Source organism: Symphodus melops (genome assembly GCF_947650265.1).
Source record: "Symphodus melops genome assembly, chromosome: 21".
NCBI classification, from domain to species: Eukaryota; Metazoa; Chordata; class Actinopteri; order Labriformes; family Labridae; genus Symphodus; species Symphodus melops.
In genome coordinates this window covers 8428693-8439579 of record NC_136711.1, presented here as the reverse complement: position 1 = coordinate 8439579, position 10887 = coordinate 8428693, and the positions used below count along the sequence as shown (strand labels likewise).

General features: G+C 39.0%; 2 protein-coding genes and 1 long non-coding RNA gene across 3 annotated transcripts; 2 read left to right on the top strand and 1 right to left on the bottom strand.

Annotated features, from left to right (window-relative positions):
* The first annotated feature begins 377 nt into the window (after positions 1-377).
* On the top strand, positions 378-1381 carry LOC306817422. Its single transcript, XR_013778023.1, has 3 exons — positions 378-410; positions 594-647; positions 796-1381. It is a non-coding gene; the product is annotated as an uncharacterized lncRNA (long non-coding RNA).
* On the bottom strand, positions 865-7292 carry kat7b (K(lysine) acetyltransferase 7b). Its single transcript, XM_079334250.1, has 14 exons — positions 7076-7292; positions 5958-6108; positions 5619-5867; positions 5402-5484; positions 4988-5071; positions 4706-4804; positions 4071-4181; positions 3794-3985; positions 3617-3706; positions 3328-3468; positions 3114-3207; positions 2449-2595; positions 2230-2336; positions 865-1633 (listed from the first exon to the last, which is right to left on the bottom strand). Exons 1-14 carry the CDS (start codon positions 7091-7093, stop codon positions 1532-1534), a joined length of 1668 nt encoding a protein of 555 aa, XP_079190376.1. The 5' UTR covers positions 7094-7292; the 3' UTR covers positions 865-1531.
* A 707-nt stretch (positions 7293-7999) lies between these two features.
* Positions 8000-10449, top strand: ptges3l (prostaglandin E synthase 3 like). The gene is made up of 7 exons (XM_079334251.1): positions 8000-8191; positions 8323-8436; positions 8604-8670; positions 8800-8898; positions 9442-9531; positions 9685-9747; positions 9957-10449. Exons 1-7 carry the CDS (start codon positions 8157-8159, stop codon positions 9963-9965), a joined length of 477 nt encoding a protein of 158 aa, XP_079190377.1. The 5' UTR covers positions 8000-8156; the 3' UTR covers positions 9966-10449.
* The last annotated feature ends 438 nt before the right edge of the window (positions 10450-10887 follow it).

The following is a 10887-nucleotide window of genomic DNA, read 5'->3' as shown; positions in this document are numbered from 1 at the left end:
AATATGAGGGAAGCAACTGTGAACTGATGTTTATTGTACTGCAGACACTTTTTTAATCCCTGCTACAAGAAAAAAATTAAATAAAGGGAGTAAGTAAAGTAAGGTTTTATAAGCATACATTTATGAAGAAAATGCATTTTTATAATCCCTGTTTTCCTGACATTATTACAAATCATCATATGTATTTCTGTCAGGATGAGTCAGCGGAGGCAGGTCTCCAGTTGTCCAGACTGATGAAAAGAGCTAAAGCCCTTCGCTTCTACGGCTTGATGGGGAAACGCTCAGGAGGTTTAAAAAGACACACATAATTAAATGTAATCTTGAAAGATACAGCAGTGAATGTGTTTTTAGTAACGCTGCTTTTTCTTTGGCCCTCACAGGTGCAAAGAAACCTTTTCAAGAAAAAAAACGTAAGTAGCTTGATGTCGTTTGAAACTAAAGCAAAATGTGACAGCACTTTCCAGCCCAGATATTGGGTGTTTAGGTGAAAATGTTCCTGCGGTCTGAAAATGCCTATTATCAGTGTCTCTAAATAATTATTTCCTTTAAAATCGCACTACATTGTTGATTAAAAATATTCCTCACATTTAAAGGAAATAAAGGAGAAATGTTTGTGGGCCTGATGGGAAGAAGCATCGCAGGAGAGAGTAAGCACAAAAAGCAATTCATTCAAAATTAAAGGCAGTTTTATTGATATTAAAAATATCAAATTGCTAATACACATTTAACATCCATGATTTATTGTACAAATAATAAACAGTCGAATGTTGAATTCAAATGTTTCCTGTTGTACAGATTCTTTAAGTCCGTCTGCAACGACCGCAGCGCCCGATGTTTTGGAGAAACCACACAAGCAAGGTATGATTGAGTCAGTATAAAAACCTGAGGTTGTTTTTATTTCCATGTGCATTTCTTACAGTGGTCTCGTATTCATATTTTCCTTTTTTCCCTGTTGGAAAATTAAAAAAGTCTGATAACTGCACCATTATTTGGCAGGTTCTTCAGAGGAATGGTTCAAAATACTGTACTGAAGGAGCTGGAGAAAAGAAGTACACACTGTTATCTATACAATTTTACATCAACCAAAGACATCACCGTACATCATTTCCCAGAATACACTCTGCTTACAGTTTCATTTCATGCCAAAAGTTACCGTATTTATATGTATATAAAAAAACAGCAATCAAATGCTGCAAAATGTCTTTTTTTTTCCTTTTTTTGCATGAAAGAGCAAAACATTCATGTTATCCACCACACTGGACCTTTCACATTCAAAGATTAAAGGAGGGCGTTTTGAAAGAAATAAGACAAAGACTCTACTGTTGATAAAGTAACTCATCTGATTTGTAACGTGGTGTTTCAAACATAAATGAAAGTAAAATAGGACCAAAAAAAAAAAAAAAAAAAAAGATGGGATGAACATGATAGAAAGACAGAGCTCTGGTCTTTATTGACAGTTTTGCGGGTCTAGGCTACTTGTGGCAGGTGAGGCTGGAGGTGAGTTTGTTCAGTAGCCTGAGGTTCTTAGTGCTTATGTCCCTTTGGGAGGGGTCCACTTCAGCGAGCTTGGGTCGATGGTTTTGTTGCTATTGCCTCGCTTGATCTCCTTTGCCTTCCACTCGTCTATCAGATCCTATTAGTAAAAGACAAAACAGTTGTTTGTTCAACAGGAAGAAGCACTGGAATAAAAGTTAACTTCCAATAAGACCCAATGCCTCCCACGGTCCAATAAGGTAGTAACAGGAAGTAGGTATATTTTGCCTGAAGGAAATTGGATATTTATCTCTTTATTTAGCTATAAAAATCATTCAGAATAATCATGATTCATGAACTTTAAGCTTTACTTAAGGCTACAATAAGGAATATTAAGTTTGTGTAGAGTATGGCGCCCCCTATGGACAACACAGGGCATCTTATCTTTTTGATTATTTTTCATGTACATTTTACGTATGGCTTTCTGGCAAAAATATCTCATCCAGCTGTCTTAAAACAGTCCAATATATCTCTCACTGTGAACCTTTGTTTCAGAAAAGTATTTTCTTCAACATGGTTTAAACAATCTGGCCTAACGTCGCCCATGGCAGTGGTTACAGGCAATGATCTAGAAATAGTCAAACTTGTCAGTGATGGTATTGTTTGTTTTGAAAAGTCCAAAATAGACGTTATTCATCTTTTAAGTCTGTCAGAGAGATTAAACATTTTAACAGCAATGTCATTGGTAAATCCTACCTGTCGTTTTAACACCAAGTGCTTCCCCTTCCAATACTTCAGCATCTGTAGAGACTGCAGGGTGCTCACAATGTCCACCGGATTAACAGCAGTCTCCTGACTGATCTCTGTGCATGGAATAACAACAAACATGTCAGTTATATATGCATGTGTCATCGATTTTTTCCCCTTGTTTAATAAACTTCCTCTCATCAACATGTGCCGTTTGACTTCTCTTACCTTTGATGGAGATCTCTTTGCCTTGGAAATTGTACATGTATCTGAGTAACACTTCCTTCCAGTAGCTCCGGTAGCTGATGAGGCCGAGGTCAGACAGAGGCCTCTCAGGCGAGCCGACCTTCTCTTCCACTTTGGACAGCAGGTAGCCTGAACAGGCAGGGAGTATGAAGAGAACGCTCTCGTTACGGTGCAAACAAACCATAAAGATAATTCAATCACAGTGATTTCCTCTGGGGGTGTAAAGCAAAGCAGAGGTGGACACATATGCAAACATTTTTTCACTCTGTTAGTCTTCCATTTGTTGTTTTAAGATTTGGACTTCTTGGTCTCGTTAGCAGGAGAACACTGATTGTCCTGTGACAACATTTTGTGGTGACCGAGGAACTAAAACTATAGGCTGACACTGCGATAGGCAATATAATGACATGCCACGCTTCCGTTGCAACTCTAGCAATATGAGATCAAACGGTGGAGATGGTCAAGAGAAGAACTGGAAAAGACTTTGTATGGCAGGAAAACAGAGGAAATGAAATGTATCGATGCAAATCTGCTTAAAGCCTGCATCGTTTTGCGAGCGTTGGATCAGGTAGTATTTCAGGTATTGGTCAACACTTTCAGTTACTCTTGACTCTGCAATAAAAGAGAAAATGAATATGGATACATACTGAAGTCAATGAGCATCTTTCCGAAGCCCTGCCTCATGTACTGCGGCATTGTCAGGATACAGGAAACATTGTAGTTCAGGAAAGAATTCTTCTCCTTCATGAAGGAAAAAAAAAAGAAAACCATTCAAGTTACGACAACAAAAAAACAATTTTCTATGATCAATGCACTTCTCATAAACTGTACGTGCATGCGATCTTTGTTTCCTTCATTTACCTTGGAGAAGTATCCCACTAAATGGCAGCCCGTGTTGTCGGCCTCAGTCATGACGTAGAACAGAAAAGGCTCCACGTCGTAATAGAGCGTTTTATGGTCCAAGAAGAGCTTGGCGAGTAAACAAAGGTTCTGGCAGTAGATCTGTGGATTGAATAACAGCCACTCCCTTCATTCTGGTTTGCTCAGGAAATAAGAGGCGACTGAGACGTTTGCTTCACTGGCCAGGACGTAACCAGACAACCAATATTGACGAAGCGTTAAGTAAAGAAACCAGTGTGAGTGTGCTTACCTTATTCTTTTTCCCGTCGACTTCAAACACAGATATCGCTCCTTTTCTGTACACCTCGTCTCCTGGAGGATGCTTCCACACGCACTTAGCCTGTGAGAGGCCATTTAACACAACACGTATAAGAGGCCGAGCGGTATTTAGCAGAATATGAATGCTGTGTCACAGACTCTCTCTCACCATGTGTCTCCTGAGAATTGTTTGGCTCTTCATGTACTTCAGGCAGAACTCGCAGACGTAGAGGCGACCCAGGCGTGCGTACTCCTCGGGATACGGCGAGTGGTACCAGGTGTCCAGCTCGTAGCGGCCAAACAGGATGGTCTTGATCATGTTGCTGCCCTCGGTGATCTGACCCTGGATACGCAGCTTCTCCTGCAAGAAGGACACACGGGGTGTCACACCTTGTCTCAATACCGTCAATGTTTTTTTTTTTGTGACACCTTAAAGAGCCCATTACCAGATCTTCAGATGCTCGGGCTTGGGCTTTTCTGAAGAGCTCCAGATCGTAATCACTGGTGATGTTCTCCAGCAGAGGCTCCCTGGTGTTGCCGTGCGTCTGCCGATGCTCCTGTGGACCACAAAGAATAAATAACAACACAGTCCCTTAAATCAGAGGTGCCCAAAGCGAGGTTCGCGAGACCCCGGGAGGGGGCGTCGTGAGATTCCTTCCAAAAACGTAGAAGGCAATGATTCAAATTGATTTAATGGCATATTATTTTTGAGATTATATAAAAATCCGTCAATGTAATGAAACCACAGTCCAACCACAGTTTGTGCTGTAATGCAATTAATGTGGAAAAAATCCTTCAAGTGTAAGTTTGCAAATGACTGCAACCATGTAGGCGTCTGCTGCTCTTTATAGATGCACAGAGAGACACTGAAATAATGATCTTTTGTTTTGGTCGTTGATTGGGTTGCCGCTGTGTGCAATGTTAAATGCTTTACCACCTTCTAGGGACAGCGGGGGTCCCCAGTCTCTAGCACCTTTATTTTGGGGGTCCCTGGCTGAAAAGTTTCGGAACCCCTGCCTTCATTTTCTCTGAATGTACAGCTGCACGTGAGCAAGTTCATGTTGGAGTGCCAGCGACGTACCATGTGTTTTTCTTTCTGCTCCTTCTGAAGGCCAGAGTTTCTTCCCTTCCTCATCTCAGCCACCTGCTCTTTGTATCGGCTCTGTTTCGATGTTGGCGTCTTGAAAATCAGAAAGAAACACACCGGCTTTAATGTTAATAACACAGCTTCGCAATAAAAACTCTAACTTGAATTGAGCCACAGCCGCCTAACTGTGCAGCTTTAATGAAGTCTAATAGAACAATAACATGTTCCTAGTTGAAGTCTATACTTGTAACGCCAATAATCCCACTAACAGACTACCTGATGTCGGGTTGCATGGCGTGAATTGCTTTCTTCTTGAGGCTTCACCTCCTCCTCTTGTTTCTCACGGCTGACGGCTTTCACCTAAAATAGAGAGGGATGGGAACATAATTGTTCGTAATAAGAAAAAGGACACAAACATTTAAACAATCCCAAGCTCACACGGTTAAATAGAGAAATACGGTTCTGTTCAATGTTTTTAAAATATTTCATAAAACTCAAGGATGTAGCTCTATGTATTCACTTAAAAAGATATAAAATGTGTTACTATCACAAAAATACAATACAGTATGAAAAAAACTAAAATCCAAACAACTCATATGATCCTTCTCGGAGCTAATGACACTGGACGGGGAAATAAAATGTCAGCAGACCAACAACTTCAACATTTAAAGACTTCTGTTTCGATCTCACCTTGCATTCATCCGCAGACAGATTGTGGTAAAGTGGACAACCTGATACAGCAAAATGGCGTTCATGTTTACCTGTAAGGTGACCTGGAGAAGAAAAGGAGATTGTGACATTATAATGGAGAACAAGTTAATAAATTAAAAGTCCATGACAGACTTTAAATAAATGATCAGTGATTAACTTAATTATCTTTAGTGTTACATTTTAAAGGGTATTTTACCGAGTGAATTGCATCCCGGTGTAGGGCATTTCATGTTGAAGTTGTATGTTTCGTGACAGCGGCGACGCTTTGGGCGATGGGAGAGGTCCTTATCAGAATCTCTGTTGGCTTGATCTTTGGCCTGACTCTCATCGTGGGAGGCATTGGGGCTGGAGATGTCCAGTTCCGATTCAGAGGAGGGGGCATTTCCCGTTGGCGTCAATGGTGGCGATTCATCATGATCCGTAGCTCGCTTCAAGTCTGGGGTATCTGAGGCATCAGAAGGGAAATCATCGCTATAATTTAAGACCTAAATTAAGATCAACCTTTATATTTTGAATACAGGATATGAAGACCCACCCTGAGAGCTTTGGCTAAGGCGAGTAGAGGCTCTGGTGAGGCGCTGTCTCTTGGGCATGTTTCCATCACTTTCTGAACTGTTTGTCTGCTCTCTTTCAGCGGAGGAGTCTGAATCTTCAGTTCCATCTGAACCACTACCACCCATATGTCTCTAATATGGGACAAAAACAGTAATATACATGATCGGCTTCCAGAAGAAAAAAAAGAGTATCAGTGTCATAAACCAGCAATAATATTGGTCTGCCCAACAAAGCACAATCAAACAAGTTAGGATGCTGGTTATAGATGGGGTTTTTTACTTAGCATTCACATTTCTGGGTTAACAGAATGTGTATGAGAAAAGACCTGTTGTGTGTTTGCCTGTATGTAAACCCTATAATCATGCCTTGAGAGAAAGGCCAAATACCGCTGATAGCTTCTGTTAGCTTGGCTGGTGGTTTCACATTTGTGATTAAAATAAGCGGCTAACAGTTTAACTAAACTACAGCTGGCCTATAATGCTTCTTCACAAAGAGCAACTTTACCGTTCGGTTTTTAATGTTTAATGGTTGTGTCTGCACGGTTAAGTAGCTAGCTCCGGTTACATTTCAGCTGCCTGTTATTGTTGTTAGCTTAGCCTCTGAAGGTAGCAAAGCTGACCCCGCTTCCACGTCTGTCTGGCTAACAGACCGCAGCACCAAACCTCATTGATAAATCTCACAGTTTAAGATATAATGACAGCTGGTGTCCTTCCAACCTGTACAATTCAAATATTATTGACCCAAAGTCGGTTATTGTTGTCTTATGGTATACTCGGCATACATATAACACACAAAATGTATTTAAATAATGCCAGGGTCAAACCTTTTCATTTGGTTTAGCTGCTCGTTACCACCTACAGAATTTTATTTAGCTTTAGGGATTTTCACTATAGGTGAAAACATTGACAGGAGCTTATTGTTCAAATGAAAGACTTGAACACTTCTAAATAAATTATAAATGATGAAATGCAAAGCTCAACGTATGCACAAGTTATGTCATGCTAAGTTGTCAGGTTGTTAATGGTAATATGGTAGATCTTTTTCGGAGTGCTAACTGAGCTAACGTTACCCTCTTGTGCGACCTACATTTGTTCTTACCTGTCGTCTACGAGGCATCTTCACTTAGATTAGAGGTAGTTCCTATGAATGTGCTTTCATCAATCAAAAAAATCCCCCAAACTTTTGCCAAGGAATGAAAAAAAAGACTATTTATTGATTATTTTCAGGCAGACGTTTATATGTACACAGCGTTGCCTGGTTCCAGTACAGACAGAGCGGGGAATTGCATTTCCGGTGGAAAATCTGTGGACCGTGATCCGCCAGACCAGCAGGGGGCGACTGTGTGCTGAACTGCACAACCATGGACGGTAGGGAAAGTGGGTAGTTCTCTAACATCGTCTACCACAGACATGATATACCTATATAGACACAGTCTATGATATAGACATAATTTAAGAACGTTTGTGTATATATAGTTCTTCAGCCCCCCACCCACACACACACACACACACACATACACCACCACCAATACCAATGTTACATTTTGGAAGACAGTTTCACATGTTTACATAATAAAGCAAATGGAAGTCAAGTAGCCGATGGCTGTCCTGTAATGTCATTCCACTTAAACCCCTTTTCATATAACATATTTAATTTTATTTAGCCTTGCCAACTCCATGGAAACATAATGAAACACTTCTCAAACTTTTAGGAGTGTCTGATTTTCTCCCTGCTTAATGCATTCTCCTCAGACAATAAGGAACAATACAACCTTTTAAAATTAACAGAAATAATCTGACTGGAATTCCTGTGATGTGTTTACTGACCTCCCCTATTGCAAATGCTTTTCTGCTTTATAGATTTCCCCATTTGTTGGCATCTCTATTTTGTGTCTCCCTGCCCCCACATTCACCTCTCAGCACACTTTCCAGGGGGTTTGGGAAGCTTAAGTATTTGAGGACTGAGTAAATGCATCTGTTTTCTGGAGAGTTCCACTACTGACAGACTATAAACAGCAGGGGAGGGGGTTGTGGCACCAGCTGATACTACTCTATATATAGACTTCTAGGCCTGGACCCTGCTTTAGAGCACACACCACGATCGAGCAAGACACATGGTTTTACTTTGTTCAAAGAAACACAAAAGCAGTTTCTGTTTTAGTTTTGTAAAAGAATAAGAAATGAACAAGCCAAAAATTGTCAGACCAGAGGAAAGGTAAGTGACCAGTGTCTTATTTACAGAAAACTTGTTGGACTTATGAAGAGGTGTATCTTAAAAAGAACACACAAATAAGACAAATGATTATATCACTGGATTTATAACTGAACTCTTTCTGTGCTTAACAGCCAGCCAGCACGTGCACTTTGGTTTGACAGAAAAAAATATGTGACTATCAACTTCAAGGTTCAGAGACCTAAAGATGTGCAGGTGGATATCCAGCCTGACAAAATGATTTTATGGTGAGATTAAGAATTTGTTTATTTCTATTTAAGGTTAATCTCTGAATTGCCTTCTTTCTTTTGTATTTAAAAAAAATTAATCTCTTGAATATACCATAAAAATGTGTAAATTGTGATTGGTTTTTTTTTTGTCGTTTCATTGATGACCCTCTACTCTCTTACAACAGCTGCAAAAATGACACAGATGATGTTTTCTACAATGAGCTACATTTCTTTGAGAAAGTTCTAATCCATGTAAGCCTAAATATCCCGTTTTTCAGGCATTTTAAAACTTGTGGATTATTTTATATGTTGTATGCTGACAGTACAGTTACTGTGATAATAAAATTAAACTGTGTTTAAATCCTTTCAACACTCTAAAAGGACTCCAGAGAAAGGGTCTATGATCGCACCATCAATGTGTTGCTGAGGAAGGTGAAGCCAGATTTTTCATGGCCTCGTCTTCAGAAGGATGAAGCTCGGGTAAGTGAGAGAGAGTGTGTGTGTGTGTGTGTGTGTGTGTGTGTGTGTGTGTGTGTGTGTGTGTGTGTGTGTGCATTTCCTCTGATCTATGTGTTAATATATGTGCAGTATATATGATAATTTGTAACATTGGCCACATTGCCTAACATGTAGGCTATGTCTGTGTCAGTACCTCAGTGTCAAAATTAAAATGATCATTCATTGACAAATATTTATGCTCTAAATTGCCAAAAGGTCCGGTCTTAATGGATTTACTAGAACTGTATTTATTTCACAGCAGTTAGTTCCTTTATCTACAGCACTAACCACTAACACTCACAAAAAATGCATTGTCTCAAAGAGACATGGATTTACTGCTGGTATTCCAAGTTTACATTTAAAAATCACTGTAATCCACTGTTAAGCATGAAGGCAGTATAAGAAACACCCAAACACCTGTATACATTAGAATCAGTGTGCTGCTACATCTCTACCAAACCTCACCTTGATAGACATGTTTATGTCTTTCCTTCTCTCTGTTTATGTCTTTCCTTATCTCTGCAGCCAAGTTGGATTTCTGTAGACTTTGATAACTGGAGGGACTGGGAGAATGAAGAAGATGACGGAAAGGAAGAGTTTGATAGATATGCAGATGTAAGTACCTGCTGTGTGTCTAGCAACTTCATTTAAATTATTTTTTAGAGCTGATTCTTGGAGCTAAACGTACATGTGAATTTTCAAACTATATGCAGAATTTAGATTGATGTGTGTGTTTGTCTGTATCATCATTTGGCCCTCCCTTTTCAGATGATCCAGGAAATATCTAGTCAGAACAAAGGAGAAGCACCAGATATGGGGGATCTAAGTGATGTAAGTCAATTGTTCTGTTAGTGTGATATATGCACTAAATAGGTTTTACGGTTTATATTCCTTTTCTGTTAAATAACCACTGGGTTTGATTAATTATTGCATGAATTACTTACACACAAGAAATCTAACTTTTCAAAAATCAAAATCCAAAGTTTATTGGTTATTCAGATGTTGACACATAACACTTTCTTTTATATCTTCCCCTACAGTCGGACTGAGATCCACAGCGCACCCTCGTCTGTGAGAGAAGGCACTATAAAAAGGATCCTAATGAAAATATTATGTTTTCCCAAGCTTTGTGTTATTTGCAGATTATTTCAGGTGTTATGGTTCAAAATGATGTGTGATATTTTCTATGGGATTATCAATGTGTTTTGTCCACTGTGTGTACAGACATGTCATGTCAATTTTAATAAAGGTAATTATACTAAGCACAGTTTGTATGTTGTTGCTTTTATTTATAGCCTATACATATTAGTTTTAATATCAGTATAAAAAGGGCTTTGTGCTTTATCTGATTGTTTTTTTCAATATCGCCAGGAAATAGCAGTAATGTGGAGAAGAAAGCTTTGTGCAAACTCTGTAGCACCTAAACTCTGTCAGCACTTTTAGAGTCATGAATGTAAAGTGCTAAACAAATACATCTTTTTATGATTATTTTTATAATTATAAACGTTATTGTAATAAACAATAGACTGGTGAAACTGATTAAATCTGTTTGTGGCATGTTTCATTTGGAAACCTTAATAGTATTCATGAGGGAAAAAACATTAAGCATTATTGTAACTGTTCTGTCTGGCTGGATAAGTCTCAGGCAGTGAAGAAAATGTCTGAACTTTGAGTATGTCGCTCGGAATATGAAGTTACACACACTACGAATAACAGCAACATTTCTCCACATTTAGCCCTAAAAGATCCCTACAAATTGGTGTGTGCTTTTAAAATAGAACAAAATTCAGTTTTATTGGACATTGAGAGCAATATTTCTGAAGTATTTTTAAATATTTGGCTGCGTTTCTAAATATTTAGCTAAGACTATTTGTATGTATTTGTAACATAACATTTAACATTTAGATAGGCCTACAACATTTTAAAATTCAGGTATGATATTTTGGCCGAACATTTATGTTCGCCAATGAA